At 58.8% G+C, this 27,643-nt stretch overlaps 1 protein-coding gene across 2 annotated transcripts; it reads left to right on the top strand.

Annotated features, from left to right (window-relative positions):
• The first annotated feature begins 13 nt into the window (after nucleotides 1-13).
• Nucleotides 14-27,643, top strand: CEP131 (centrosomal protein 131). 2 transcript variants are annotated; one of them, XM_063080608.1, is made up of 25 exons: nucleotides 14-100; nucleotides 1,869-2,062; nucleotides 8,781-8,875; nucleotides 12,546-12,660; nucleotides 12,874-13,001; nucleotides 14,838-14,951; nucleotides 15,601-15,750; nucleotides 17,176-17,293; nucleotides 17,781-17,897; nucleotides 18,130-18,277; nucleotides 18,778-18,872; nucleotides 19,394-19,561; nucleotides 19,982-20,149; nucleotides 20,612-20,716; nucleotides 20,890-21,015; nucleotides 21,206-21,322; nucleotides 22,330-22,432; nucleotides 23,139-23,340; nucleotides 24,394-24,501; nucleotides 24,659-24,776; nucleotides 24,878-24,952; nucleotides 25,873-26,015; nucleotides 26,145-26,322; nucleotides 26,561-26,724; nucleotides 27,356-27,643. In XM_063080608.1, the coding sequence occupies exons 2-25, from the start codon at nucleotides 1,886-1,888 to the stop codon at nucleotides 27,489-27,491; spliced, it is 3,168 nt and encodes a 1,055-aa protein (XP_062936678.1). In that variant the 5' UTR covers nucleotides 14-100; nucleotides 1,869-1,885; the 3' UTR covers nucleotides 27,492-27,643. The 2 variants fall into 2 exon arrangements, with proteins under 2 accessions (XP_062936678.1, XP_062936677.1); XM_063080607.1 differs by having other exon boundaries at nucleotides 19,379-19,561.

The raw sequence follows: 27,643 nt of genomic DNA, 5'->3' as shown, positions 1-27,643 counted from the left end.
CCGGCTCGCGGCTGTGCACCTGGCCCGCGCAGGTGAGAGGGGAGGGGCCCGCGGCCGCACAGGTGCGTCCGGCAAGTGAGGGATTCCAGAACTGGGACAGGTGAGAGGGTCCGAAGGAGGACGAGTGTACGCCCTGTGTGGGCCCTGCCAGTGAGGGGGGGGCTTGTGCTCTCCGGAGGGCTTTGTGGGGACCCGGCCTTAAGCCCTGGAGGGACTGGAGACATGGAGAGCTGTTGCTGGGAGGGCACCACGCTAGCATGGGCCTGGCCTCTGCCCAGGGCCCTGGGGTCAGCCCACCCCTGGGGGTCCAAGCGTGGCTTTGGACACCAGGCTCCTGCCTTTTCAGATCCTGGAAGACACCTTTTTTCCAAGGTGAGGGAGGCCTCCCAGGCCTGCCTTCTTGTGGCCTAGGGGTTTCCATGGAGAGGCTGTGTTTGCCACCCCAGAGCTACGTGCTGCCCTGTCCTCCAGGGCTTGAGGGCCAGACTGGGGCCAGCTGGGTATGGCCGGTGCCTTGAGAGGAAGGTGTTAAATTTCAGCTGCACAACCGGAAATGCCTAGCTGAGGGCACTGACCTGGTTGATGGCGGGGACAACCTCTAGATAATAGGGGTGTCCCGACTCCAAGCCCAGGGGGGCCTGTGGTGCGGGTCCTGGAGGAGGCTGCAGCACCGGCCTTGGGTGGTGACGGGCGTGCCCATTGGCCCACCAGTCCTCGGTGGCAGGGAGACCTATCGTTCCAAATGCTCCTGGTGCCTGCTCAGCCTGCTCACTCACTCTCTGCATGAGTGCACGCCTTGTACACTGTCTCTGTCCCCTTGAAGGGGTCACAATACACAAACCACCCTTGCGGGGTGACATGAAGAAAGAAAGAGCTGGACGAGAGAGTGGAGAGTGCTGGGGTCCTTGTCAGGGAAGGAGGGGCTGTGAGGCCTGGTGGAGGGGCCCGGGCGGAGCCCAGCTGGCAGAGAGCTGGCCGAGCTTGAGGAACGGCAGGAGGCCGGTGTGGCCAGAGCGGGGTGGGCATGGGACGGTAGCCGACGAAGCCATGGAGAGCAGAGTTGGGTCTTGTGGAGCAGGGCATTTGGGCTGTTCCCTGCACCTGGGAAGGAACAGGGCGGTTACAGTTGTCTGAGGTGAGGATTCGGGCTGGGACAGCATTGTGTGCAGGAAGCCAGGAGGCCGGAGCTTGCCGCGCAGGAGAGGTGGGTGAGGAGAGAGGCCGGGCTGAGCTTGGGGGCCTCAGGGGTCAGGAAGAGGAAGGAAGGGGCAGCCAGGGACGTGATGCTGGCATCTGCAGGAGAACCCCGGGCGCAGGAGAGCCCTTGCCACACACACCAGGGGCCCATGGACATGCCAGGGGTTCTGAGGAGGTAGAGGGTCCTGTGGTTAGGTAAGTTCGGGGACCTGGGTTGGGCAGAGGTGAGCGAGGGTCTTCAGTGCAGGACTTCTCAGGCAGCCCTGGAGTAATTCACATGCGTTGAGGGCTTGCCACAGGCTGTGTTGTCTGACCTCATGATAGCCCCACCAAGGGCACTTTCACATCTCCATTTTACAGATGGGGAAAGCGGGGCTCAGACAGGGGACCTGCTTTTCTCAGGGTCACAGGGCAGGGGCAGAGCTGGGCTCACGCCCTGACTGCCTGCTGCCCAGCCTCCCTCTGGGGTGGTGGTGGCACATGCCACAAGGCATGTCTTAACCACCCACCTGTTCACTGCTCAGATCTCGGCCATGGGTTGGGTTTAAGACCAGCCCCCACCCAGCGAGGAGGGTGCGTAAGTGATGGCAGGTCAACCAGGTCCCCTGGGCTGGCCAAGGCCTGGCCAGAAGTGGTGGGCGTCTCCTTTCATCTCTGGATTTTCTGCTCAGGACCCACTGCGTCCGCCATGAAAGGCTCCCGGGCCCTTGGCAGCACCCCAGAGGGCAGCCCAGAAGGTGTAGACCTGAGCCTCACAGGCCTCCCTCCGCCCCTGTCCCGGCGCCCCAGCAGCGCTTCTGCCACCAAGCCCATCGTCCGCTCTGTCTCTGTGGTCACCGGCAGTGAGCCGAAGAGAAAGGTGTTGGTGAGTGCGGGGCCTGGGAGGGGTCTAGGGGTCCCCTGCCTCCTGGAGGGTTGTCATGGGGTGGCATCTGACCCTGGGTGCCGCACTGTGCATGAGCAAATGCCTGAAGTCCGTGGACTGGTTGGATCCCTGCGGCCATCCCAGGGGCAGGAAGGACTTGGCCCACAGGCAGGCCAAGGCCCAGGCAGCTGGCCCATGGCAGAGCCTAGATTCTTCCAGCCCCAGCCTGTGGCCCTCTGCACCCCCTCCCTTTTGGTTTGCATCCTCAAGAAGTGGGGTGACCTGTAGAGAGGGTGGTAAGCTCCTGGCTGCCTTTGAGGAACTTGGATGGTTGGGGGTGGGAGGGGACAGGACAGCACGGGGAGCTCCTGGGGAGAGCTGCCTTCCTGCCCACCTCTGGGAGGCCAGGGTGGGCCTGCCATACCCCCAGAGTTGCTATTTACCAGGCCAGTCTTGAGGGGATGAAGGGATCTGTTTTGCAGGGTCCAGGCCGTGCCTGAGTCTGGCCTGAGCTTCTAGAGAAAGGAGGGGCTTAGCGTTAGTCGCTGCTGTAGATCTGGGGACTGCCTGCCTGAGGTCCATGTGGGGCATCGCAGCAGGGTGGCCAGCAGCCACATGGGGTCCAGGGGGGCGGTTGAGGCTTCTCTGAGGATTCCTTGGCAGGTTTGTGGATAAAAGGCTTGGAGCCCTCCCTTCTCCCCGAAAAAGCCATTCCTTTGTCCTCAGAGTTAGAGGTTGATGGGATAGGCCCCACCAGGGTCCAAGCTGAGTTCTGTTTAGAGGACCCTTGGTCCAGACAAGTTCCTGAAGCCTGGGACTCACAGGCGGGGACCTGGGATGTTCTAATGTGTCACCATGGCGACGCACCATTGCTGTTTTAACAGAGGGATGACAACTCCAGCTAGCGCTACCCAAGCCTTGCCCCCTCCACCCTCCCGCCCTCATCCCTTGCGTTGCCTGTGAAGCCCTGTGGGGTCGAGGCTGCAGATACGCTGTTACATGGAGACGGCGCCGTGGAAGCTGTTGGGCTCTAGAGTGGACAGCGGGAGTGGTAGTCACTGCTCAGCCACTGAGCTGCGGACGGGCCGGCGCTTACGTCCAAACTTCCCACCCAGAAAACGTTCTGTTACTGAGTGTGGGTTCAAGGCCACAGTGTGCATTGGTCATTTCGAGCCCTTCCTCCTCAGGGAGTGCTGTCCCCCCTCCCCCAGGGTCCGGTGGGGGAAGCTGACGAATCCCCCGGCTGGTGGAACGTTTCAGCTGTTAGCTTCATTCCTCTAAGTCACCCGCCTGATCTGAGACAGCCCCACCCCTCAGGCCTTGGCCCTGGCACTGGGCAGAGTGCAGGAGGGTTGGCGAGAGAGCCACTTGCCTGGGCCATGTGTGACTTGGCCCCAGGAGTTTTTCTGTGCAGTCCCTGTCCTCTTGGCTGCCCGTCCTTTCTGCCACGTGGTCTCATTGGGATTCAGGGAGATGTTTGTTTTGGCCAGGTGTGCCTTTACACCTGCACACAGGGCTTTGACCCTCTTCCTCCTGGTTTTTGTGGGACCAGGTGTTTCCCCTCTGCCCTTTGTCTCCAAAGACCTTCCTTGATCGAGAGCCTTTTGTCCCAAAAGTCCCTTTCCAGGAGGTGAGCTGCAGCCACCGCTGGCCTACTGGCTCAGGGGATGTCAGTGCCAGAACTTAGAGGGTCCCTCTTCCTTGCCTGAGCTGAGTACCCACCTGATCCTCTTCACCCTCTTAAGTCCTTCACTCCAGTTTTCTTCTCTATAAAGAAATGAGGTCTTTAGATACCAGAAGCACCAGATCAGTGGGGGAACAGATATCGCTACGCATGTGTCACGGCAGTGAGGCCAGGCAAGTACCCCAGCCTTCTTGCAAGTGGTAACTAGGGTTCTGAGTCCATGACTTCATTTACCTCCTGAGCACTTCTTTTCCACCTTGGCGTGAAGGCTGTAAAACTGTCCAGGAAAATCGGGAAAAGTTGAAGGTCACTCATAGTCACATCATGCTGATATCATGGCTGGTGCCATTTTATTTGATTATTTCAAAAATTCTATGTATTTTTTTTTTAAAGCTCCTATCTGTACACCCTTTAAAGTGCAGAAGGCACAGAAAGGGCAGGCTCTGAGCAGTAGGCCTGCCTCTTGCCTCACACCACAGGCCTCTCCTGAGCAGCCATCCAGTTTCTTCTGCACCTTCCCCAGATATTTTGGGCACAGACAGCAGGAACGTATGCAGGCCGTGTCCTAGCGAGCATCCCAGGTCAGCACGCCGGCTGCTGTGTTCTTTTTTAACAGCTGTGCAGTAGCTCATCATGCAGATGTGACCTAACTTAATCCATCGTTTCTCTGGTTTTTCCAATTACAGTACAAACAGGGCCACAGCGAATGTCCTTGTACGTGTGTAGTTTTGCATGTACGTGAATATCCTTGTAGAATAAATTCTAAAGCTGTAATGACTGAGTCAGAGCATATGTCTATTTAAAACTTTGATGGGAGGGCCGGCCTGTGGCTCACTCGGGAGAGTGTGGTGCTGATAACACCAGGGTCATGGGTTCGGATCCCATATAGGGATGGCCGATTTGCTCACTTGGAAGAGCCTGGTGCTGACAACACCAAGTCAAGGGTTAAGATCCCCTTACTGGTCATCTTTAAATAAATAAATAAATAAATAAAAATATAAAAAATAAAACTTTGATGGATATGGCCCCATCGCTCTCCATAAAGATCGTAATCGCAAACAAACTTTTTGGCCTTTACTAATTTGATACATAAAAAAAGATATTTGTACTATCTTTAAGATAAACTTTTTATGTTAGAATAGTTTTTGGTTTGCATAAAAGTTGGAAAGATTATACAGAGTTCTTATATTTGCTCCCTAGTTTCCCATTATTAACATCTTACATTAGTACAATGCGTTTGTTATAATTGACGAGCCAATATTGATACCTTATTATTAACTGATGTCCATACTTTATTCAGATTTCCTTGGTCTCACCTTTTGTCCTCCTCCTGTCCAGTATCCCATCCAGGATCCCAGGTGACACTGAGTGCTCATGTCTCCTCAGGTCCTCTCGGCTGCCACAGTTTCTCAGACTTTCCTTGTTTTTGGTGACCCGGACAGTCTGAGGAGCGCTGGTCAGGCATTTTGAACACTGTCCCTCTGTTGGGGTTTGCCTGGTGTTTTGCTCATGATTAACCTGGGGTGATGGCTTTGGGTAGAAGACCACAGAGGTACAGAGCCCTTCTCATCACGTGATACCAAGGGCACGTGCTGCGGCATGACGTATCACAGGTGACGTTGGCCTGGGTCACCGGTCGAGGTGGCGTTTGCAGGTTTCTCCGTGTACTGTTGCTCTCGTGGTCCCCATCCCATGCTGTGTCTGGAGGGAAGTCTCTGTGCAGCGCCCGCTCGGGGCCGGGAGCGAGGCCCTCCTGGAGGCAGAGTTTCCGTGTACAGCGTGCGGAGCTGCACACGGGGTTTGTCTGTCCTCCCGGTTCATTTACTCAGTCATTTATTAATGGCGGTGCAGATCCTGGACGTCTGTTGCACACTCTGGGCTGCAGGCCGGCACTGCCTCGTGCTCGCTTGGGCAGCACATGTGCCAGCACTACTGCGGTTCTTCTGTTGCTCACGTTGTCCTGCTTTGGCCACAGGGAGCTCTTCTGATCACCTCCAGCATCCCTGTGATGCGGCCCCATTGCGGGTTTTTTGAGCACTTTTTTTATTTTCTGGCGCTGCAAGCCGTTCCATTCGCATTTCGTATATTTCCTATTCTCATTCTGAAATCAGCCATTTCTCCAAGGAGCCCTGGTTCCTTTAATTGGAGAATGGTGTTAGAAGACCAAGGCCTGGGAGCTGGCTGTGCTCCTTGACCCTGGGGTGTTACTGCTTCTGGGCCCCCTCAGCTGACAGAGGAAGGAAACATGTATATTGTGTGTACCAGCAGGTGTGCATACACATTTCTATAAGTATTTCTACGTGCAGCCATCTGTGTCTGTATTAAGCTAAATGTGAGTTCATTACTGATGTCTCCACCTGGACTCTTATCTCATGGATTCATGCAGCCTCCTGCCCTGCAGGAGGGAGAACCCTGGCCCTGCTGCCCGCCGCCCGCCGCCCACCCGTGTGCTGAGTCCAGTGCACACATACACAGTCTCAGAACTGCAGCCCGTGTTCCTGTCCCCCGCGGCAACAGCTGTATTGACAAAGCTCAGCACATGTGCAGTCCCATCCACCAGAGTCGCTCAGGCCCCCCCGGCCCTCCTCCTCGGACTGCACTGTCGCATGAGCGGAGATGAACATGTTTTCATACTTTTGGGGATGAACATGTTTTCATACTTTTAAGAGTCCTTTGTATTTCCTTTTTTGTGAATTGTTCTTATCCTTTGCTGACTTTTCTGTTTTCTTCTTATTGATTGTAGCTCGTATCACAGGGGAAAGCTCATTTCCTCCAATGTCTCTCTCGTATTGTGATTTTGCCCCTTGGTTTTGTGCACGGGATGCATTTTGTCCTTTCTCCACGCAGAAGTGCTCCCACATCTCTACGCTGTTGCCCTCGCCACTCACTCAGCAGCCCTAGGCCTGCTGCTGTTTCTGTCATCGTGAAACAAACTCTTTGTCCTTCCACCTAGCCCTGGGTTGCACCCTGCTTACCTTTTGCAGAAGAGGGGTGTGAGTTAGTGGGGCACAGTCCCCAAGACACCTTCACTTCTGACACCAAGTGCAAGTTTGGGGTCCCCAAGACCACCCTTAGGTCTGGTAATTCACTAGGAGGACTCACGGAACTCACAAAAGCTGTTGTACTCATGGTCTGGTTTATTACAAGGAAAGAATACAGATCCAGGAGGGTTCCAAACGTGAAGCTTCTGTTGTCCCCTTCCCTGGAGTCAGGACAGCATCACGTTCCCAGCATTGATGTGTGACAACACACAGAGGACTGCCAGCCACGTGGAGCCTCCATGTGGAGTCTCCTGAGCCTCCATGTGGAGTCTCTTTTGGGCTCCACGAAGGCACAGTCAACACCTAGGGGGCCATTCAGCCCCCAACTCCTCCAGAGGTCTGCTGACACCACATGGCCCGAGCTCACACCCTGTGTCACCTTGTTGGTGTGGGTCAAAGCCCCACACCCTAAAATCACTGTTAGATGATTAGCTGGCAAGGCCCCAGGTAAACAAAGACACTTTTCTCAGGCAGGATGTTGCGGGGGCTCAGATCACCTCCCGGAAGCTGAGGTCAGAGGCCGGAGCCCCTTTGGGCGAGGATGCATTCCTTACCACACAGGTGGTCCCTGCGTGGTGCCCCGTCTCGGTCCCCAGCAACCTCCATGTGGCGGATCCTGTGCTCAGCCTAGGCGGCACCTCTTCTTGCCGACCCCTGCATGGCTCTGTGAGGCGGTGGCAAACTCTTCTGAGTACTTACCGTCTGCTGGGCACCGTGCGATGGCCTTGCAGCAGTGATCTCATTCCTGTAAGACGAGCAAAGCCATCTCCTAGGCCCACTTCCCCTCCTGCTGTTGCCCCTTCTCAGCTCCCCTTCACCCCAGAGCCTTTGGGCCTCACATCCACACTCTGTCCCTATGCCTCGCCTCCCGTCCTCTCTGAAGCCCTTTCCAGTGTCCGGCTTTGGGCTCCTGGAACGGGGTCCAGCTGGGATTTTAATGAGGAATTGCCTTGAGTGTACACATCATCAGTCTGTGAGAGTTGGCAGTCTGCTCTCTGTAATTGAACATTGGGTTGTTTTTTTGTTTTTTTTTTTTGTCTTTTTCATGACTGGCACTCAGCCAGTGAGTGCACTGGCTATTCCTACACAGGATCCGAACCCGCGGCGGGAGCGTCGCTGCGCTCCCAGTGCCGCAATCTCCCGAGTGCGCCACGGGCTCGGCCCGAACATTGGGTTGTTTTTTAATCTGCTGTTTGTAACCTAGTCTGGAAAATGTGCCAAAGCTGTGAGTCCCTTCCCTAGAAAGGTGGGCATGCTCACCTACCATGGGACCTCAGACCCATGGATCCCGCAACAGCCTCTCCCCAGCCTCCTCCCGTTGGGGCTGCTGCTGCCAGACTGGTCTTTCCCTGTTCCAGAAATCAGTTCACGACATGGAGTCACTCTTGACAAATTGGTGACGTCTGTGGTGCAACTCCACCCTTTTTGGTTTTCGTAACTTTGACTTTTCGAGTCCAGGCCACTGCACTGCCGTGGTGCCTGGGCAGGGCTGTACCGCAGGTCCAGCAGGCGCTCCTGTGAGCTGTCCTTCCTGGTGGCTGCGTCTCTGCGCCAGTCCTCAGGGCACCTGCGGGGCCACCCTTGGTGCTTGAACCTGATGGGAGGGGCCCGTGTTCTTGTCCACTGCAGAAGGTGGGCAGCAAGCCCAGCTATTTTCCTGAGCTCACTGGTAATGACAGCAGTGACAATGACCATGGCTCCCGGGCCAGGCCTCGTGCTGCCTCTCAGACCCTCCCATCTGCCAGGGGTGAAGGACTCCCCACCTTATAGGAGGAAGGTGAGGCTTAATGGCCATGCCCAGTGCTCCTCATGCTGACCCATGTCCTGTGTCCCTGCTCCCCTGTCCATCTGCTGCCTTGGGGCCACCTGGTCCATCTGTGAACCCAGGAGAGTCTCCGTTCTTTGAACCTATTTCTCCAAGGCCTGGTGCTGAGTGAACCGGCAAGTTTCTGAGACCTCAGCCACCTAGTGAGTGGTGTCTTCCTTTTTGCAGGAGGCCACAGGGACTGCGGGTTCCCGGGCCATCAACAACCTTCGAAGATCCAACAGCACGACACAGGTCAACCAGCCATGGACCGACTCCCCCAGGTAAACTCGGCTGCTCCTGTCCTGCCCTGCATAGCCCTCATCCAGCCTTGACAGGCATGGGCACTTGTCGGGCAGTGGGGCCTGGAGTGGGAGGGTGGGAGAGACCAGACATGTCTTGACTTGTTACGTCTGGAGACCAGGACCTCAAGGCGGACGTTCTGCCTGCAGCTGCTCCTTTCTTTGTTGGGCTTTCCCTGGGGGTACCGGGCTGGGGTGGGCAGAACAGGCGTGACCCACCCAGGGCTTTAATGCTGGGGTCTTCCAGCAGCCTTTGCCACTTGCCTTCTGAAAGTCAAAGTCTGCCTGTGCTCGAGGCGGCAGCATCGTGGCACTTCTGAACCCTCCCCTCAGGAGCCCCTACACCGCCTTTGCCTGTTTAAACTCTGTGGCTGCAGGTTCCAAACCAAACCAGCTGGAGTGGGAGGAGTTGCCTGGAGGCCCCATGAGGCCTGGGGAGAGAGCGGGGCAGTGAGCTGGCAGCGGCTAGCACCCTTCAGGAAATGCCCCTGGGCCAAGAGTGGCTCAGGAGGCCCTGATGCCACCTCCCACAATATGCTGTCCCCACGTGACCCTGAGTGGGCAGGGTGCTCCTGCGGGGGGCTGTACATCTGTAGCCAGTGAAGGTCTGGGCTGGCCAAGGACAAAGGAGTGGAACCTGGCCTGGAGCAGCAAGAGCAGCAGCCACCCTGCCCAGCACAGCGTCTGGGGCTGCCACGGAGCCCCTCTCAGGCTCGGGAGCTGGCATCACAGTGTACGGCCAAGAGAGTGACTCCAGGGCCCAGGGGCACAGGGCTGGCCCAGGGAGCTGCAGTGGACGGCTACCAGACCTGTGCAGAAATGAATTAGCCTCTCCCAAGGGGACGTCTGCTCCACCCTGCAGGTCACTGGCTGAGAACACTGGGTGTGTGTGCTGTGCTGTGTGTGTGGCATGTGTGTGTCTGCGGCATATGTGTCACTGCTGGGTGTGTGTGGTGTGTGTGTCACTGCTGGGAGTGTCTGTGGCGTGTGTGTGCCACTGCTGGATGTCTGCGCTGAGTGTGTGTCTGTGGCCTGTGTATGTCTGTGACGTGTGTGTCACTGCTGGGTGTGTGTCTGTGGACTGTGTGTGTATGTCTGTGGCATGTGTGTGTCACTGCTGGGTGTGTGTAGTGTGTATTGGGGGTGTGTGTGTCTGTGGCATGTGGAGTGTATGTGGTTTATAATTGAATCTCATGATTCTTCTGCAGGCAATTTCTTTTCCAGAGCTTGTCGTCCAGTTGGGTTTTCTCTTCTGTGAGCAGCTCGTCCATGTCTGTGCCCCGTCCCTCTACTGCAGTGGATCCCAGAGGGGCGTCCCTGGGCCAGCGGCAGAAGCAGCACTGGGAGCATGTTGGGAAGGGCTGTTCTCTGCCTGCCCGGACCTCTGCATCGGGGCTGGGTGGCCTGATGCTCTGAGTGTTGATAATCCCTCCTGGTGATTCCTCTGCGTGCTCAAGTTTGAGAAACGCTGGCCTTTTCCTTCTTTATTTTTAGGAGTTCATAATTATCTTAGGTCAGCTGTCTATGTGTAAATATCTTCTTCTAGTCTGTGGCATGTCTTTCCTCTGTTTGTAATTGGTGAACAGATTTATTTTAAAGTCGTGATTCTGGAAAGTCTGCAGCACGCCCAAGGCAGAGCTGCTGCTGTCCTGGTGCATCCCCCTCCCTGTCCTGGCTCATTCTGAAGCGGATGCAAGTCTTCACGTTGCACCCGCAGACACTTCCTTTGGAGTTGTGCTGTTTGAGTTTTTCTGTGCACAGGGTGGAGCAGGGTCTGGATTCATTTTTTGGTGTGGGGTGTCCCAATATTTTCCCTGTGCTGTCCATCTTGGTCCTCTCCCGTCCATGGCATGCCGCCACTGCACGTAGGCTGTCCTGGTCTGACATCCGTTGCTGACCCCACATGGTTTTGGAGTCTCTCCGCCAGCTCTTGCATTGTAAGATGATGACTGTTAGAGAAAGATCCTGGTTTCGTTCTTCAGAATCGTCATAGTGTTTCTGGTCCCTTACTCTTTGATGTGAATTTAAGACGAGCTCGTCAGGTTCCACTGACACTAAACCTGTGGGGTCTCACCCGGGGGTTGCCCCACTGGGCCGCAGCTTTACGCTCAGGGCCACCTCCCTGAGCAGGTGTCCCCTGGCACCGGCTACGCTCTCCATCCTGCAGCCATTCCTACAGTGAAAGTCTTGCACGTTCTTGCTAGATGTAGTCCTAGGACCTTAGTTCTTCTTGCCTTGGTGAGCAGGATCTTTTCTTCCCTATTCCGTGTTCCATTTGGTGTGAGTGATGTGTAGGGAGGATTGTGACTTCTGCCTGTTGAGCTGGAGTCCAGCAGCCTTGCTGGACTTCCGCCGTGGTTTGTACTCTGACGTGTCCTTTGTAGGTAGTCATGTCTGCAGATAGACACAAATTTATAGCTTCCCTTTTAACTCCCTGCTTTGTGCCTGTGTCTCAGCCGCCCGGTAGGAGTGGAGTAAGGTTTGTTAGGGTCGACACCCGCCCTGCCGCGAGAAGGAAGTGTCTTTACTGGTTTGCCAGGGTGCATGTTGTTCTTGGGTGAGGACTTGATATCGTGGGTGCCCTGGTGCATGTATCAGGTGGCTGCATGGTCTCTTGTGGCTGTCAGTGTCGCAGATTATGTCCAGAGCCTCTGGGCTTGACTTCTCCAATGGTCGTGGGTGGGGCCTGTAAGAGGGTCCTGAGCCTTTGAGCCTTCCGCATGGCAGTCTTGGTGATGATGACTGGGCTGGGAAGAGGCATCATCATGTGATCAGGGACCAGGGCCAGAGCCACGGGAGCCTCCCGGAGATTTTGGGTTGCTGTCTGCCAGCCCCTGCTGCCCACAGACGTGCAGACCAGCTTGCCAGACACCCGCACCTGCTTTCTCACCTGGCAGAGTGTAGAGACGAGTTTAGAGCCAAGTGTGCCTACCTCGGTTGTCTTTTGTCTTTTTAACAGCGTTACTGAGATACAGTTCACATGCCGTGCAGATCATACTGTGTGGAATCGTTCGCTATGTGGCTTTTGGGTCTGGCTTCTTTCACTGAGCTTACACCTGTTTGTGTTGTAGCATGCATCAGGCTTCACTCCTCTTTGTGGTTAAATAATATTCCGCTGTATAGATAGACCACGTTTTTCATCCCAGTATATCCGCTATTCTTTGATGAAGCTGTTGCTTCCTGTGGGGCAGAGCGGCAGGTCCTGTGGCCCCCAGTTAAGTGCAGAGGTTGGGGATGAGGCATGTTCTGGCTCACATGGGGTAGCAATTGGACCGCCAGCTCACATCTCCCAGTTGTGTGTCCTTGCTCACTCAGGACTGCAGCCCGCATGGCTTTTTCTCTGCAGGGAACAGAGTGGCGGCAGCAGGCGGCTGCAGTATTTAAGGCCCTTGGTCCCCAAAAGTCTGTGGTAAATATGACTAATGAAAGTCCCTGAGTCTTCTGGTGGAAAGTTACCCAGAATCCCCAGGCCTCACTTCACTGAGGACCCTCCGCAGGCACAGTCGCCCTAAGAAATGGTGTTGTAGGCTTGTTGGTTCCTGTTTTGGAAGCAGGATCCCTGGCTGGTGTCTCGAACCCTCCAGCCCTCCTTCCTGGAGTCTGTTTGCCGGGAGACTCACAAGACTCGTGTGTTGTTCTCTCTTGGACACAGGGCAGCGGAGCCCAACGACTTCCTGATGCTCTTCCAGGGCAGCCCTGACAGGACAAAGAGGCCAGCCAGTGTGAGCAAAACTTCCAGTGAGAGGGGAGCCACGTGGAACGTGCTGGTGAGGCCCCGAGTCCTTCTCCCCCCGAGGACCGTCACCTGCTTCCTCCTCTGTTCTTTCTGCTTCTGCAAAGGGGGCTGTGTCTGCCGTTGCCCCTGGGTCATCGCATCTGCCTTGTGTGTGGGAAGCCAGGGGCTCCTCCATTTGTGGGTGAGGCAGGGTAGGGCCTCATGTCCAGGTCACAGGCTGAGGCAGTGCCTGCATGACCAACAGGATGACCAGCCCAAGGGTTTTGCCATGCCTTCTACTGCCCTGAGTTCCAGTGCTCTCAACTTACCTGTGGGCCCACGGAAGAGAGAGAGCGCCATGGCCCTGGCTCCTACCTTCACTGCCAACAACAGGTACTATCTGCTGCAGGTGCCAGACTGGGGGCTGTGTCTGTCTTTGTCTTGTTCCTGGCTGGACCAGGGACCTTGGAATGAATGAGTGAATGAACAAACGGCTTTGGTCGCCTGGAGAAGAGGGGGGTTTCCTGCATACAAGGGACTCTAGGGCTGTTTGAGGAAGGGACTCAGCTTTGTTCCTGAGGAGTGTCAGGCTGGGGCAGGCTCCGGCTGGGCTACAGGTGAGTTTCAGAGGCTCATTGGGAGCTTGAGCTTCGAGGCTCTGTGAGTCTCTAGAGGTAGGGAGCACGTCACCTCCAATGCCCCAAATCCGCCCACCGCCTGCAGGGGTGGTCTGCGTCAGGGCTGCGCCTGTCACTTCTCGGAGCCGTGGACATATCAGACCAAAAGCACATCAGGAGTGATGGCCAGGATGGTGGGGCCTGGGAAGCACTGTGTGGGCCGTGGCCTTGGTTGACAGGTGCCCCCTGGTGGTCAGAAGGGGGCCTGGAGAAGCCCCAAGAGAAAGCGTACTCAGGAGGGACACCTCTGAGCCTTGAGAACAGCATGTCCTTGCTGTAGGCCTCAGTGGGACTGGGGGCACATTTTGCCTCCAGCGTGTAGAGCTGCCATTAAAGAGCCAGGCTTTGAGGGGGTGCTGGTCAGCTGTCCCCAGAGCTGCACAGGAAGGATTCCTGCTTCTGATGGGAGATGGAAGTTAGATTTTAGTTCTGATGTCTATCAGAGTGATACGTGCACACAGCTCAAACGCCGATTGGTGGCTGCCACAGCTTAAGATGAAACAGCAATCCCACTGGCTCCCCCTCCCCGAGTCCTGCCCCCCAGGAATAGCCACTGTCAAGCTGTTTCTTCTGGTGTTTTCTGGAAAACATTTGTAAGTACATGCTAATGCTGCTCACTCTTGAGCAGCTCAGACGCAGCCGTGGTGGGTCTGTTTACACCACTGGCATCGGCAAGTGCTGCAGATCAGAGCACCCTCCCCTCGCAGGGAACCGCTGTGAGGCACGCTCCTGTGCAGGCTGATACTAAGCGCAGCTCTTTTTAAACGTTGCGTTCTCTGCTGAGCCTCATTTCCGTCACGTTCTGTTTGGGTTTTGGCCTTTCACAAGTCAGTCTTTCCCCAAATGTCTGGTGATACTGATTAAGAGGGAGGCCCTAAAAGTTGACTGGAAGCCATTGCTTGGTGATTGGGTGGGGACCAGGCTGTCGGGGTCCCCACCTGCAGGTGTAGGTTCCTGGCTGCCAGCAGTGCAGTGAGTGGGGAGGGATGGCCATGTCCTGGCGGGTACACGGACTCCCTCTGCATGGCACAGCTGGAGTCTCTGCCCGTCCTGGAATCTCCCCTCCTCTGGGGAGGGAGGGGACCTACCGAGCTGCTGCCTTTGCCAGAGGATGTGCGCCAGTTCTCCCTGCACTGGGAATGGCCAGTGCCCACTGGGGTCTGGCGCAGTGCGGCCACAGTGCTCAGGGCCTCTCCCGTTCCCTTCGATCTTGGCATTCACACCGTTTTTATTCCTGTCCATGGGTCTCTGCAAGGGGCAGGGGGAGGAACACATGTACTCCACCTGTCGGATTTGGCAGGAGATGGGAGGTCCTCTCCATGTTTCTGTGAGTCTCCTCTAGAGGCTGACCGTTGACCATGGTCTGTGACCTGCCCTGCCCGTGGAGGCTTGTCCAGTGTTCACACCTTGAGCTCTGTCCTGGTCTCAAAAAGGGCTCTGCCATTGGGCACTGGCAGTGGAGGGACCCCTTGGGACACTGGGATGCTGCAGTGTGACTGGGGGTCTCAGTGGCCACCCCCGAGTCTGAGCTGCTTCCCATCCCTTCCGGCAGGAGCAACAAGGGGGCTGTGGGCAACTGCGTCACCACCATGGTGCACAATCACTACACTCCTTCGGAGAAGACGCCCTCGGTCAAGAGCTCCAATCAGGCGGCCCCCTCCCTCAAGTAAGGTGCTGTCGTGTGGCTGGGGATGGCTGGGGTGTGGCACACACGCAGGCTCCCTGCTCCTCATGCTGCTGCCCTTTCCTGCCTATGAGTCAGGGTGGGCAAAGCCTGGGCCTCATGCCAGGGTAGGCTTCTGCTGAGGAAGCCACTGTTCACATCCAGAGCCAGGCAGTGTCAGGGTGGGGGTTGGTCGAACTGAGCTGAGGAGCCCCCTGTGCCCACCTCGCCACCCCCCCCACCCGAGTTGGAAAACCTCGGTTTCTTGAGTTGCCTTCTAGCTCTGGACTCCTGTGACTTTTGAGAACTTTTTGCTTTTTTATTTTTTGTGTGTGTGGTTGTGGCAGCTGGCTGGTATAGGGATCTGAACCTTGACCTAGGTGTCATCAGACCACACTTTTTGTTTTTAAGTGTATGCACTTGCTCACCCTGCATGCCAGGTGATGGGGGTGCAGGTGGCCCCAGGGACCTGCAAAGTGCAGCAGAACAGGTGGCCCCACACACTGTGCAGGCTCCCCCGGCCGCCCGCCCGCAGCACCCCCCTTGGGCCCGAACCCTGAGACAGCTTAGGGACCAGCCACCCTGGTGCCCGTGGGCAGAGCTGATCCCCTGGGCAGTGAGGTGGGGGCTCCTTTTTCTTCTTTCCCATTAGCAACATCATCAAGGCAGCCACTGGCGAGGGCACTGAGAGTGGCAGCCTTGGGAAGCCTCAGAAGAACGTCTCCAGCAGCAACCGCTCGGGCCGGAGCAGCGCCATGGGCCTGCCCCGGCGGCAGGAGGTGACCGAGGAGGAGGCTGAGAGGTGACTGCTCTCAGGGAAGCGGCGGGGGAAGGGTGCGGGCAGAGTCCAGAAACCGGGGTCAGGGAAGGGTCTGGGGGCCTGAAATTGCTGCGATGGAAATTTCTGCCCAGTAGTCGTTTTAAGATGCTGAGGCTGAAAAGACCACATATGAAATGGTTCCGTGCGTGTAAACATCAGGAGAAGGCACATCTGTGGAGATGGAAGGTAGAGCGATGGTTGCCTGGGGCCGAGTGGGGCGGGAGGCTGCAAAAGGGCTCTTCTGGGGGTCATGGAAGCATTCCAGAGCTGGGTTGTGCTGATCATCACATAACTCTGTAAGTTTGCTAAAAATAATTGAATTGTACACTTGAAGTGGGAGGATTGTACAGTATGGAATTTATACTTCAATAAAACTTAATTAAAAAAATTAATGGGAAAGAACATATAAAACGAAAAAACAAACAAACAAACCTATGGGGCTGTGTCCTGGAAGCTCACTCTTGGGAGGGTGGGCTCTGGCGGAGCCTTTTGCGACCAGGATGTTGTTCCTGGTCAGGACGGCTGCTGTGGACGCCCCCACCTGCCCTGCTGTCCTGGGCTGGGGGCAGCAGACCCCTGGAAGTAGGTGGTGGGAGCGAGAGGCAGGGGCCGGGGAGGGAAGCCAGGAGCTCACTCGGATAGGCCCCTGGCTGGGAGGATGGGCCTCTACAGAGCTGGGACCTCACGCAGGTGACTGTTTTCGTCCTGGGCTCTCTCTTAGCTCTTTTGCTGAATGAATCCTCATGTAGTTCCAAGAGCCAAGGTTAAGGGTTTTTATTTTGTTGTTTAATTTTATTGTACTTTACTTATACACAATAAAATGCACCCGTTAAAAGTGTACAGATTTGACGTGTATACAGTGGCCCTACAGATATGATATACCAAGATCTGGAACATCCTGGCACCCTCAAGATTCTCTTGACCTCTTTTTGTGTGACACCATACCACAGCAGTGCCCGCCTGTTTCTCTCATGGCCTTGCCTTTTCCAGGTGCCCCAAGAGGGAGCCACAGCCTGTGGCCTTCCGTGCCGGGCACGTGTCACTGGTTTGTTGCTTTTTGCTGGAGAGTTGTGTCCCGTCGTCTGGATGTAGCACAGGGTTTGCCCTGTAGCCACTCAGTGGTGTTTGGGTTATTTGCAGTTGTGACTATTACTCCTAAAGCCAAACAAGTCTGTGCGGACAGACCTCTTTCACCTGGGTAGCTTCGTGGGTAGGTACCGCATTTTAACCGAGTAGGTTCAGGTGGGCTGGTGCCGCCACGTCACAGCTGCATGGAAAGGACTGTCTGTGTGTGGCCGCGACTTCTGTCTTCCAGTGGACCTTCCCTTGGCAGCTGCCTGTCTCCTGCAGGGGCGTGGCGGGCATGGGGGGCTCCCCTCTTGGTCCTGAGCCCTGCTCTCTGGGCAGGTTTATCAACCAGGTGAACCAGGCTGCTGTCACCATCCAGCGCTGGTACCGCCACCAGGTGCAGCAGCGCCAAGCAGGAGCTGCCAGCATGGACCGCCTGCTGGTGTCTAAGCAAGAGGTCAGTGTGGGTGTGGGAGCCCTGCCAGGCTCCCCCAAGCGGGGGACTCAGTCCCAGGGGTCTGAGCTGTGTGCAGGTGGAGTTTCTGGGACAGGTAGAGTTGAAACCTGGAACTGCCCATAGGCACACACCCCATTGGTGGACCTGCTTGGCTTTGTTGTGACTGTCATTAGGGCCTCGGTGTCAGGAAATGCCTGCTGGGTCCCTCCCAGGCTGAGGGCCTCAGGAGGATGCTCTGGCGGGTTCCTCACTGGGTTGAGAGCTGTCTGCCCCCTGCTGGAGCCACCAGCCTCCTGAGCTTAGGCTTGTCCTCTGTAGAGCAGAGAGATGGCGGTTCAGGGCCCTGGTGGGCCTCACCCTCTCCCTGTCCCCAGTGGACTCCGCAGCCTGCAGAGAACGCCCAGGCATCACGTAGACACCTCTGCTCTGGGTCCAGGGACTCGGTCTTCCAGACCCATAAACCGCCATGGCTTTGGTTTTTCTGCAGGAGCAGCGGCTGCTGCTGAGAGAGGGGACGCTGCTGGACGTGCACCGGGAGAGGGAGGCAGCAAGGAGGAAGGCCCGCGAGGAGAAGGCCCGCCAGGCCAGGCGAGCAGCCATTCAGGTGTCCGGGGAGACCTGAGCAGGGACTTCTGAGCAGCCCCCATGGGCCCAAGAGCGGCTCAGGCCCAAGTCGACTGCATGTGATGCCACTGCTGGGGACTCACCCAGCCCCTGGATGTGGGGGCTCACCCAGGCCCTGGACGTGGAGTCTCCAGGCAGCTTGGTTGGGGGAGGGGGAGGGGGCCGTGCTCTCCCAGGGGCGGGGCAGCTGATCAGAGATGCCCCCACGGCAGGAGCTGCAGCAGAAACGAGCGCAGAAGTCAGGGGATGCCAGGCTTGGGCTGCCCCGGGAGACCAGAGCACCAGGGAAGCTGTGGCCTGCTCAGGAGCCCCCGAAGCTGGGTGTTGGTGCCCGCCAGGCCCTCAAGGCCAACAACAGCAGTGAGCGTGGCTCTCAAAGCGTGGTCTGCCCCTCCCCACTGCCCTCCCTGCCTTGCCACCCCAGCTCCGTGTACACTGCCACACGCAGACACTTCCATCCCTCTGGTGTCCCTGCTCCCCCAGGGTCACTTCCACCAGGGAGGGCTGTGGCCAGTCAGAAGGCACGGCCTCTGCTGACATCCCCTTGGCCCCCTGGGTTGCTGCCTGGGTTGGTGCCTTCCACCTGCAGAGCTGGGGGCCTCAACCCTGCAGCAGACCCCCACCTACCTCCATTCCTATCCAGCTTATAGTCTTAGACATGAGAGAGCTGACAGAGTGGAGAGGTCCAGGTTTCTGGGGTCATAACAGCTCCCCCTGACCTTACACCCTGCAAGGCCAGGGCTCCTCAGCATTTCCTGTGCTCTGTGAAGCCCACACCTCTGCCCCCATGCCTGGCTTCTTCCCAGGGTTCCTCCAAATGCACTGCTTTGGCTGGGACAATTCTGTGTTCTGTCCTGTAGGTGCCATCTCCCTCACCGCAGGCCCCGGGGACTCCTGCCTGCCTGCCTCTGACTCATCCCCGGAGCCCCAGCAGTCTCCAGAAGACAAGCTGCAGGTCTGGGCACAGCCACCCTTCTCTCCCTCCCAAACTTGGGCTCCATGGAGTGCTTCCACACCAGGGGTGGCCCAAGTCTGCCTTTTCCCTGCCCCTCCACAGCCCACGGGGTTGCTCATGTCTTGAAAGGCAGCCCGGCAAAGGTCGTCTTGCACTGATGTGCAGACCTCACTGGGTGGGGTCTCCCGGAATTACTCTGGAATCCCATTGGGTTTTCACAATTGCCCTGGGGTGGGGTGGCCCTGTGTCCTCATCCATAGGAGCAGAGCAGGAAGCCCAGAGCAGTGAGGCCAGCCGGGGCACCGGGCTGCTCAGTGGCGAGGCCAAGTGGGCTACACCTGCCTGTTTTGCTGGGCAGAGTTCCCGGGTGGGTCTGAGTGGCCATAGAGGGTGAGCGGGGAGGGCTGAGCTGTGGCCTTGCCTCTGTGCTGTGGTCAGCCTCGTGCGGGGGGCCTGCTTGAGGCCACTCACAGCCTTGCTGGCATCTCCCTGCCCATCTGCTGCAGTACGTTTGCTCCCAGGCCAGGGCTAGTGAGGACCTGGAGAGAGTGGGCCCCACCAGGAGCAGCGCCCAGTCCAGGGCAACACTTGACGAGCTACTGGACACACTGAGGCTGCTGGAGGCAGAGCCGGAGCCACTGGCCCACCCCAGGGCCTACCACAAGGACAGATACGCCTGGACTGATGAGGTAACCACAGCCATGTGCTCCCTCGCCCCAGCCCAGGCACCAGTGCCGCAGGTCAACAGGTCACTGTGGGGGCGGGGGAAAGGGTGCCCCTGGGCTGCTCTTTGTTGTAGTCTGAACCCCAACAAGGGCCAGTTAGGGACTGCTCCCCCTGATTCCAGGCCTCCCCAAGGTTAGAGTAACCCATGGGGGGGTTCCTCCTCACTGCCGTAGTACCCCCGCACTGTGCCCCTCGAGGGTCAGGGGTGGCCTGAGAGGCCCTTCCTTCCAGAGCCAGGTCCCAGCTGCCTGCCTCAGCTTCCCCTCCCCATCCTACTCCATCTCTGCCCTCCCTGGCAGAGTCCTGCCTGCCCCTGGGTGGACCTGCCCCTGATTCCTTGGGCTGCCCTAACAGTCCCCAGTGCTGGGTCCCCTGCCCCACAGGAGGACGATACCAGCTCCCTGACAGCTGACAACCTGGAGAAATTTGGGAAATTCAGCGCACCCCCCGAGGATGGGACGCTGCTGTCAGCAGCCAAGCTGCAGAGCATCCTGAGCTTCCTGGATGAGATGGAGAAGCCCGGGCAGGACCGGCCCACCGCCCCGCGGGAGGTGGTCACTCGCCTCGCCCCTCAGGGCTCCCAGCAGGGGTGGAGGCGGTGGGACCCCTGTTTGGTGGGTCACCTCGACCTCCTCCAAAAGCCCTGTCCAGGTGGATGCTCCCAGCATCCCCTGGGCCGTCCTGGGTGGACACAGTGGCCGGGCTGAGGGGAACAGTTACGTGAATTTGGTATCGTGGGGGCGGGAAGCAACTGTCACTTTTTTACGGGTTGTTTTTGGTCTGTGGCCGCTGTTCTGTTCTGTAGCAGACAGTGAAACGGCCTCTGCTGGTGTTGGACATTCACCCACCACATCGTGCCTCTGGCCGGATCCCCTGCTCTGAGTGGGGGTGGGGAGGGGACACGAGGCTCCTCACAGAGGGGACTCATGTTACACCCTTGGCTACCTACTGGTCATCAGCCAAGTGGGCGGTGGGCCACCAGCTGCCTGCCTGACTCCCAGCCACATCCGCAGGGGCCAATGCTGGAGGCAGCACCCGAGGCAAGCGCGTTGGTTCCACGGCTGAAGCTGGAGGTGGAGGAGAAGAGGCAGGCGCTGGCGCTGCTGCAGAGGGCGCTGGTGAGGCTGCCCGTGCCCTGTCCCCAGGGCCACTGGTCGGAGTGTGGCCCCGCCAGCCCTGCCTGAGGGGCCTGGGCCAGGCTGTTCTTTGCCGTCTCTTCCGCGCAGCACCTGGTGATGGGCCTGTGGCTGGGACCCGGTACCAGCACCTGCCTTCTGTCCACACTCTGCAGACACAGCAGCGGGACCTCACCATCCGGCGGGTCAGGGAGACGGAGAAGGAGCTGAGCCAGCAGCTGCAGCAGCAGAAGGAGCATTACGAGGCCACCGTGCAGCGACACCTGGCTTTCATCGACCAGGTGACCCCTCCCCACCGCCAGAAGCCGTGGATGGAATGGGGGTCTGAGGACAGGGCTCCAGCCCAGCACATGTGTCACGGACACTTCAAGAGCCAGGGCCTCCCCTGCTGGGATGAGGTCGCCTCAGTCAGGGTTCACATGGGCAGGGCCGCAGCACAGCAGCCTCACTGCCTGCCTGCTCTGGTCACAGCTGATTGAAGACAAGAAGGTCCTGAGTGAGAAGTGTGGGGCCTTGGTGGCCGAGCTGAGGCAGGGGGACCAGAGGTGGAAGGAGCAGACGGCCCAGATGCAGGAGCGGCACGAGCTGGTGAGCCCCGCTCCCGCCCAGGCAGTGATGGCCAGGGTGGCCTCACACCTACTCCCACTCACACTTCCTGCCGCCTGGCTCCCTGACCCAGCGGGCTCTCAGGTCCCTGCTCAGCCAGGCAAGGTCCCCTAGAACAGGGCAGGACTCAGGATCCTCAGAGCATTGGGGCCATGGGGCCTTGTGAACAACTGACTCTGGGCCCCAGCACCACCTGAGGATATGGGCCAGTGGGTGGGAGGAGGGACATCACACAGGATCAAGCTCTGTCACCCCCTTCCACCCCCCATTCTCTCTAGCTGCGTTCCAGGTGCCCAGTGGGGGCCAGGCCCTGGGGCAGGGGCTGTGGAACTTATATGAGCTCCTGCATCCCCATGTCACAAATGAAGACACACGATGCCCGTTGGGCCACAGCCTGGCTCTTCCCACAGAGCCTGACCGCAGCCCACACAGAGGCATGTCCCAGGCACAGGACCTGTTCTTTTTCCCCAGCTCTTGTCTGTCGAGGACCAGCTCCCAGCCTCCCTCCCGCTTTGCCTGCAGGAGGTGGGCCTCATCAGCCTGTCCAGCTGGGCTTCCCACTATACTGGGCAGTGACAGTCCCTGAGCCCAGACTCTGGAGTGGTAGCACTAGCATTTTAAACACCCCACCCCCCGTGACCATGACCAACAGCCAGGGTTGAGGGTCAGTGGTCACCAGGAGAATGGCAGGCTCTGGAGTGATCCTGGGGGGTCAGCACCCCTCTCTGGGGCGGGGCTTCCTCACAGGCCGATGGCCGCCCACCGCACTGTCACCCCCTCTCCCTCACTGCCTTCTCAGTGCAAGGGGTGTGTGATAGGACTGGGCCCGGGCCTATATCCCGGCAGAGAGGCCCTGGAGTATGTGCCCGGAGGGGCAGCGCGTCACAGAAACGCTCTTGTGCCTTCCTGTCGGGGACCTGGAAGCCAAGGCCCTTCCCTAGGCCTGCGGGGCATCTTCACTTTCCGGCTTCCTGCTTTTTTGCTCATAGGAGATTAAGAAACTCAAAGAATTAATGAGCGCCACTGAAAAAGTCCGCCGGGAGAAGTGGATCAACGAGAAAACCCGAAAGATCAAGGAGATCACGGTCAGAGGTGGGGCTGTCCCGTCCCAGGAGGTGGGCATTTGTGGGCTGGTGGGGGTCCTCCAGCAAAAGGGGTGGGGGGCTGTAGAGAGAAAAATGCTTCAATCGCACGTGTAGCATGAGACCTTCCTCAGGAGAAGTGGACTCTCAACGAGGCCAGAGTCCCCACAGCCTCTGCTGTAGTCTCTTAAGACACCCCGGGGCAGGAGGAGGTGCCTGGCAACCCCAACGGCCCGAGCTGGGCATGATAGGCCCCTCACAGTCCCTGGGGTTGCCCTGCAGAAATCAGGTTAGTGGGTGGCTGTGGCACGTAGATCACACCAAGGGAATTTCAGCTTGATGCTCTCAGGCTGGCGGGTGTCGTGTCTGAAGGAGCCACAGACCTTCGGGTGGTGTTGTCCAATGGTCAGAGCAGCCAGGAGGCCAGCACAGATTCCCCCAGGACCAGGGTGTCCAGGGCAGGGGGTGGCATCTGTTTTTGCCCCACTGTGTGCATATCAGACTCAGCCATGTTCCGGATCAGAACCCCAGACGTGGCTGGGGTGGGTGGGTCCCCATGGGTGGGGCCCTCAGGGGACCGGAGACAGGGCAGTGTTTTGTAGTAGGGTTGGACTTCTCAGGCTTCCCCTGGGTAGACCATGGCCCCAGCCACTGTCACGGTGGGTGGGGTCAGGTGGGGGTCTGAGGTCCCCTACAGCATGGTGCCCCTGCCCTAGGACTGGAGCCCGAGATCCAAAAGCTGATTGCCAAGCACAAGCAGGAGGTGAAGAGGCTCCGGAGCCTGCATGAGGCGGAGCTGCTGCAGGCGGACGAGCGGGCCACGCAGCGCTACCTGTGCCAGGCTGAGGAGCTCCGGGAGCAGCTAGAGCGGGAGAAGGAGGCACTGGGCCAGCGGGAACGGGAGCGGGCCCAGCAGCGGTGGGTATCTGTGCCTCTCGGGCCTCAGCTGGGGATTGGCAGGGCTGGGATGCACCAGGACCCTCAGTGCGAAGCTGGGGACCTGTCCTATTTCTGGGGCTGGGGTCTCAGTGCAGTGTCCAGGGAGGGTCCAGGAGGCCATGGTTCCAGAACAGCAGCAGCCTTTGCAGGGCCACCAAGGGCCCCTGTTTCCTCCTCAGCAAAGGTCGGTCGGTTTTGAGGGGCTCATGTGCATCCCCACCAGGCTGGTGTTGTGTACGTGTAGGGGTGGGTTTGTCGGGCTCATCAGATACCCCTTTCTCAGAGCTGGCCGTGATCAGCTGATCCCTGGGCAGGCAGCATCAAGGCTCCTCCAGCTCTGACCTTGGGGCCTGACGACAGTCTGTCTCACTCATTCCCTTGGCCCAGGGTGGGAGCTCACTCAGCACTGGCAGAGGTGTGACAGGCTGCTTCCTGCCACCCTCAGACCCTAAGATTTGGGGGCCGGGGACAGGGCCGTGACGGTCAGTTTTCACAGGCAGCAGTGTCTGGCGGGCAGCCCCTACTGTACTGCTGTGCCTCCAGGACAGACCCTCTCCCCAGATGGGCTAAGGACATGGGCCCTGGGCTGGCTGATTATCTCAGTGGTCAGAGCATGGAGCTGATTACAGCAAGGTCCAGGGTCCATTCCTGTACTCATTGGCTGCAAAAAACAAAATAAATGCATATGGGTCTTGGTGCAAGCTTGCTCAGGTCACAGGTCCAGGCGCCTGGCATTGTGCATGAGAGCAGAAGTGGCGGGGTGGGGCCCACACGTGCCTAGCTTCCTGCCCTCCTCGTCCCTGGGCTGTGCCTACCAGGCGAGGGTGCCAGAGAAAGCTCGGCCAGCTGAGGCCATTGCACATGGGCCTGCGGCTCAAGGACTTGTGTGGGTCAGCCGGTGGGCACTCGCTGTGCAGAGGACAGGGGTGCTGCTCGTGAGCTCTGAGTGTGGCTGGGCCTGTGTCAGTGTGGTGTGAGGGTCCGGGGACCACCCAGACCTGCCCACGTGAGCCGGTCCCAACCACCCTGCAGGTTCGAGCAGCAGCTGGAGCAGGAGCAGCGGGCCCTGCAGCAGCAGAGGCACAGGCTGCACAGTGAGGTGGCTGAGGAGAGGGAGCGGCTGGGACAGCAGGCAGCCAGGTGCCACGGGCCCTCCCCACTTCTCCTGGCAACCCCTCTCCTGACCCAGTGTCCCTTCTCCCGGAGACCCCTCCCCTGGCCCACCAACCCTTCTCCTGGAGACCAACCCATCCCCCAGCTTGCTGACCCTTGTCCCCTGTCCTGTCCTGTCCTGCAGGCAACGGGCAGAGCTTGAGGAGCTGCGGCGGCAGCTGGAGGAGAGCAGCTCAGTGCTGACCCGGGCCCTGAGGACCGAGTTTGAGAAGGGGAGGGAGGAGCAGGAGCACCGGCACCAGGTCTGCCGCAGTGCTGCACTGGGCCCGGGTGCTGAGTGGCTTGTGGCCCTGGGTGGGGTGTGGCTGATGGGACTGGCTCCTTCACCCTCTTGTCCCTCCAGTCGGAGCTGAAGGCCCTGAAGGACCAGCTGGAGGCAGAGAAGCAGGCATGGGAAGCCGGATGCGCCAAAAAGGAGGTGGGGCCCAGCAGGGGTGGGGCGTGGTGTGTACCAGCTCTGCTTCTGTGGCCTCCCTGGGGCTTGGTTCTGGGTACCACATTTGGCTGCTGTAGGGCTTGGTGGTTTCATTCTGAGCTAAAGCTGTGGCTGCTTTCAGTTGTCCTTGATAGGCTCCGGAAGGATCTAGGAGCTTGGGGAACCAAGAAAGAACAGAGGAGCTTGGGGGCAGATCCTGCGGTCAGAGAGAGCATGTGTGTTGTCTGTCCCCTGGCCCGATGATGGCTCTGCCCACGCTCTCCACAGTTCAGCGCCTGACGCTGAGACGTATGCGAGAAGGAGGCCTCTCTCCAGCCTTCGGTGCCTTCCTCAGTGGTGGACTGGACAGGCACAGGGGCCCACACACATGTTCTGACTACCCGTGCCTGTCGGCTGGTTTAACCCTGACGGGCCAGGCTGTCCCCAGCAGTGGCCCAGAAGGACCTCCCTGTCCACTCCTTCACCCACTCCTGCAGTGGCCTCCTTGGGCAGGGCCTTCTGCATCTGTAGGGTGATCCTGAACGTGGGCTGGGGCAAAGAGTTAAACTTGATGGGAGTTTGCAGGTTGCTTCTAAGAGGCTGCCCTATTTACGCCCTGAGGCCCAGCCCTCAGCAGCAGGGCACGCTCCCTCCTTTTGCCGCTCATGTCTGGTGTGGAAGGTGGCAGCTGGCCTCAACATTTCAGGGAGAGGAGCATCGGCTGTGCCAATGGTCTCCTCAGACCTGCTCAGTGTCCACCCTATGCCCTTTCTGTGTGTACCGTGGTCCTAATGAAAGGACATGGCTGCTCTCCCCTGAGAACTGGGGGCCTGGGGCAGGGCAAGACCCCCTTGTCCCTGGTGTGAGCAGGGGAGCCCTCGAACAGCCTGAGCAGTGGTCCCCAGTCAGTGCTGTCCCTCCAGGAGGCATGGCTGCTGAACCGGGAGCGGGAGCTGAAGGAAGAGATCCGGAAAGGCCGGGACCAGGAAATCGAGCTGGTCATCCACCGGCTAGAGGCCGACATGACACTGGCCAAGGAGGAGAGTGAGAGGGCTGCTGAGGCCCGGTGAGCCTCCCACCATGAGCGCCGCTGTCTGGAGCCGCCCAGATGAGGGGAGGGGCCGGGCAGGTGCAGGGACCAGCGGCTTGTCAAGGCCGCTCTGCTAACCTTTCCTGCCCCCCATCCCCACCCCAGCATCAAGCGCATACGGGACAAGTACGAGACAGAGCTCTCTGAGCTAGAGCAGTCAGAGCGGAAGCTTCAGGAACGGTGCTTGGAGCTGAAGGGTCACCTTGGGGAGGCTGAGGGGGAGAACGTGCGTCTGCAGGGCCTGGTGCGGCAGAAGGAGAGGGAGCTGGAAGACCTGCGGGCGGTGAGCGGTTGGGGCTGGGGTCAGGAGCTGGAGGGTTCGGGTTGGGGCTGGGGTCAGGAGCTGGAGGGTTCGGGTTGGGGCTGGGGTTAGGAGCTGGAGGATTAGTGTTGGGGCTGGGGTCAGGAGCTGGAGGGTTGGGATTAGGGCTGGGGTTAAGAGCTGGGAGCTGGAGGATATGTGTGTGGCGGTCCCTGGGGTCCCTCCTGCATCTTCAGACCCCTGCTCCCCTCCTACCCAGATAAATGAGCAGATGTCAAGTGAACGGAGCAGCCTCACCCAGGTGGTCCATCAGGAGTTCGCTGACCGGCTGGCAGCCTCCAAGGAGGAGAACCATAAGATCAAGGCCGAGCTGGCCGAGCTGCAAGCCCGCCAGAGGCTAGAGCTGGAGGAGGTGCACCGGAGGTGGGTAGCCAGGACTGGGGGGGCTGGAGAAAGTGGGTGGGGCAGGGGGGTGGGCAGGACTCCCACATCTCCCAGCCAGAGGGCAGGTGAGCTGGTTAGATGCCCTCCTGTCTCCTCCAGGGTGATGTGGAGATGGGGCTGTAGGCAGAGGCTGGTATGGTTCCCTGTCTGTGGCCCAGGAAGCCTGGGTCAGCTCCCCTCTAAGTGGCATTGAGTCCCAGTTGGGTGTCCCAGCAAGGCCAGGAATTGTCCTCACCCTGAGATCTTCCAGAGCAGGTCCAGATAGGGGCCCATGTGTGGGTGGGGCAGCCGTCCAGGGCCCTCGGCCTGGGTGCTGTAGGTGCTGTGCAGAAACGGCCAGACACCATGAGGTTAGTAGCAAGGCCCCCCGGACACCCCTTAGTCCTTCCCATGTCCTTCCCCAGTCAGGGACTTTTATGGGCATGGTGGAGGTTTCCCACCCCCATCTCAGCACTGAGCCTCCCCAGATGCCTGTGGGTCTTGGGGTCGTGGTCAGCTGGGCTGGGACCAAGCCTGCAGGTCGACTACCCTGGTGCCTCCTGGGAGCTGCAGGTTGACCTGAGTGAGACGGGGCAGGGGCTGTGCAGATGCCCACCGTATGCTCCCACAGGGTGAAGACGGCCCTGGCGAAGAAGGAGGAGGCTGTCAGCAGCCTCCGGAGGCAGCACGAGGCCGCGGTGAAGAGGGCCGACCACCTGGAGGAGCTGCTGGAACAGCACAGGCAGCCGCCACCCCGCGCCAAGTGACACCGTGAGCGATGAAGGGCAGGGCAGAGCTGGGCTGGCACCTGGCTGCGTGCTCCGCTGCGCGGGACTGCAGGAGGGACCGTGTGCTGGTGTGAGGTGGGCACCTGCCCACCCCTGCTCGCGCAGCACCTGTGGCTCTATTTTAACAGTAA

The sequence above is a fragment of the Cynocephalus volans genome, chromosome 16, assembly GCF_027409185.1.
Source record: "Cynocephalus volans isolate mCynVol1 chromosome 16, mCynVol1.pri, whole genome shotgun sequence".
NCBI lineage: Eukaryota > Metazoa > Chordata > Mammalia > Dermoptera > Cynocephalidae > Cynocephalus > Cynocephalus volans.
This window is presented reverse-complemented; position numbering and strand designations above follow the sequence as displayed.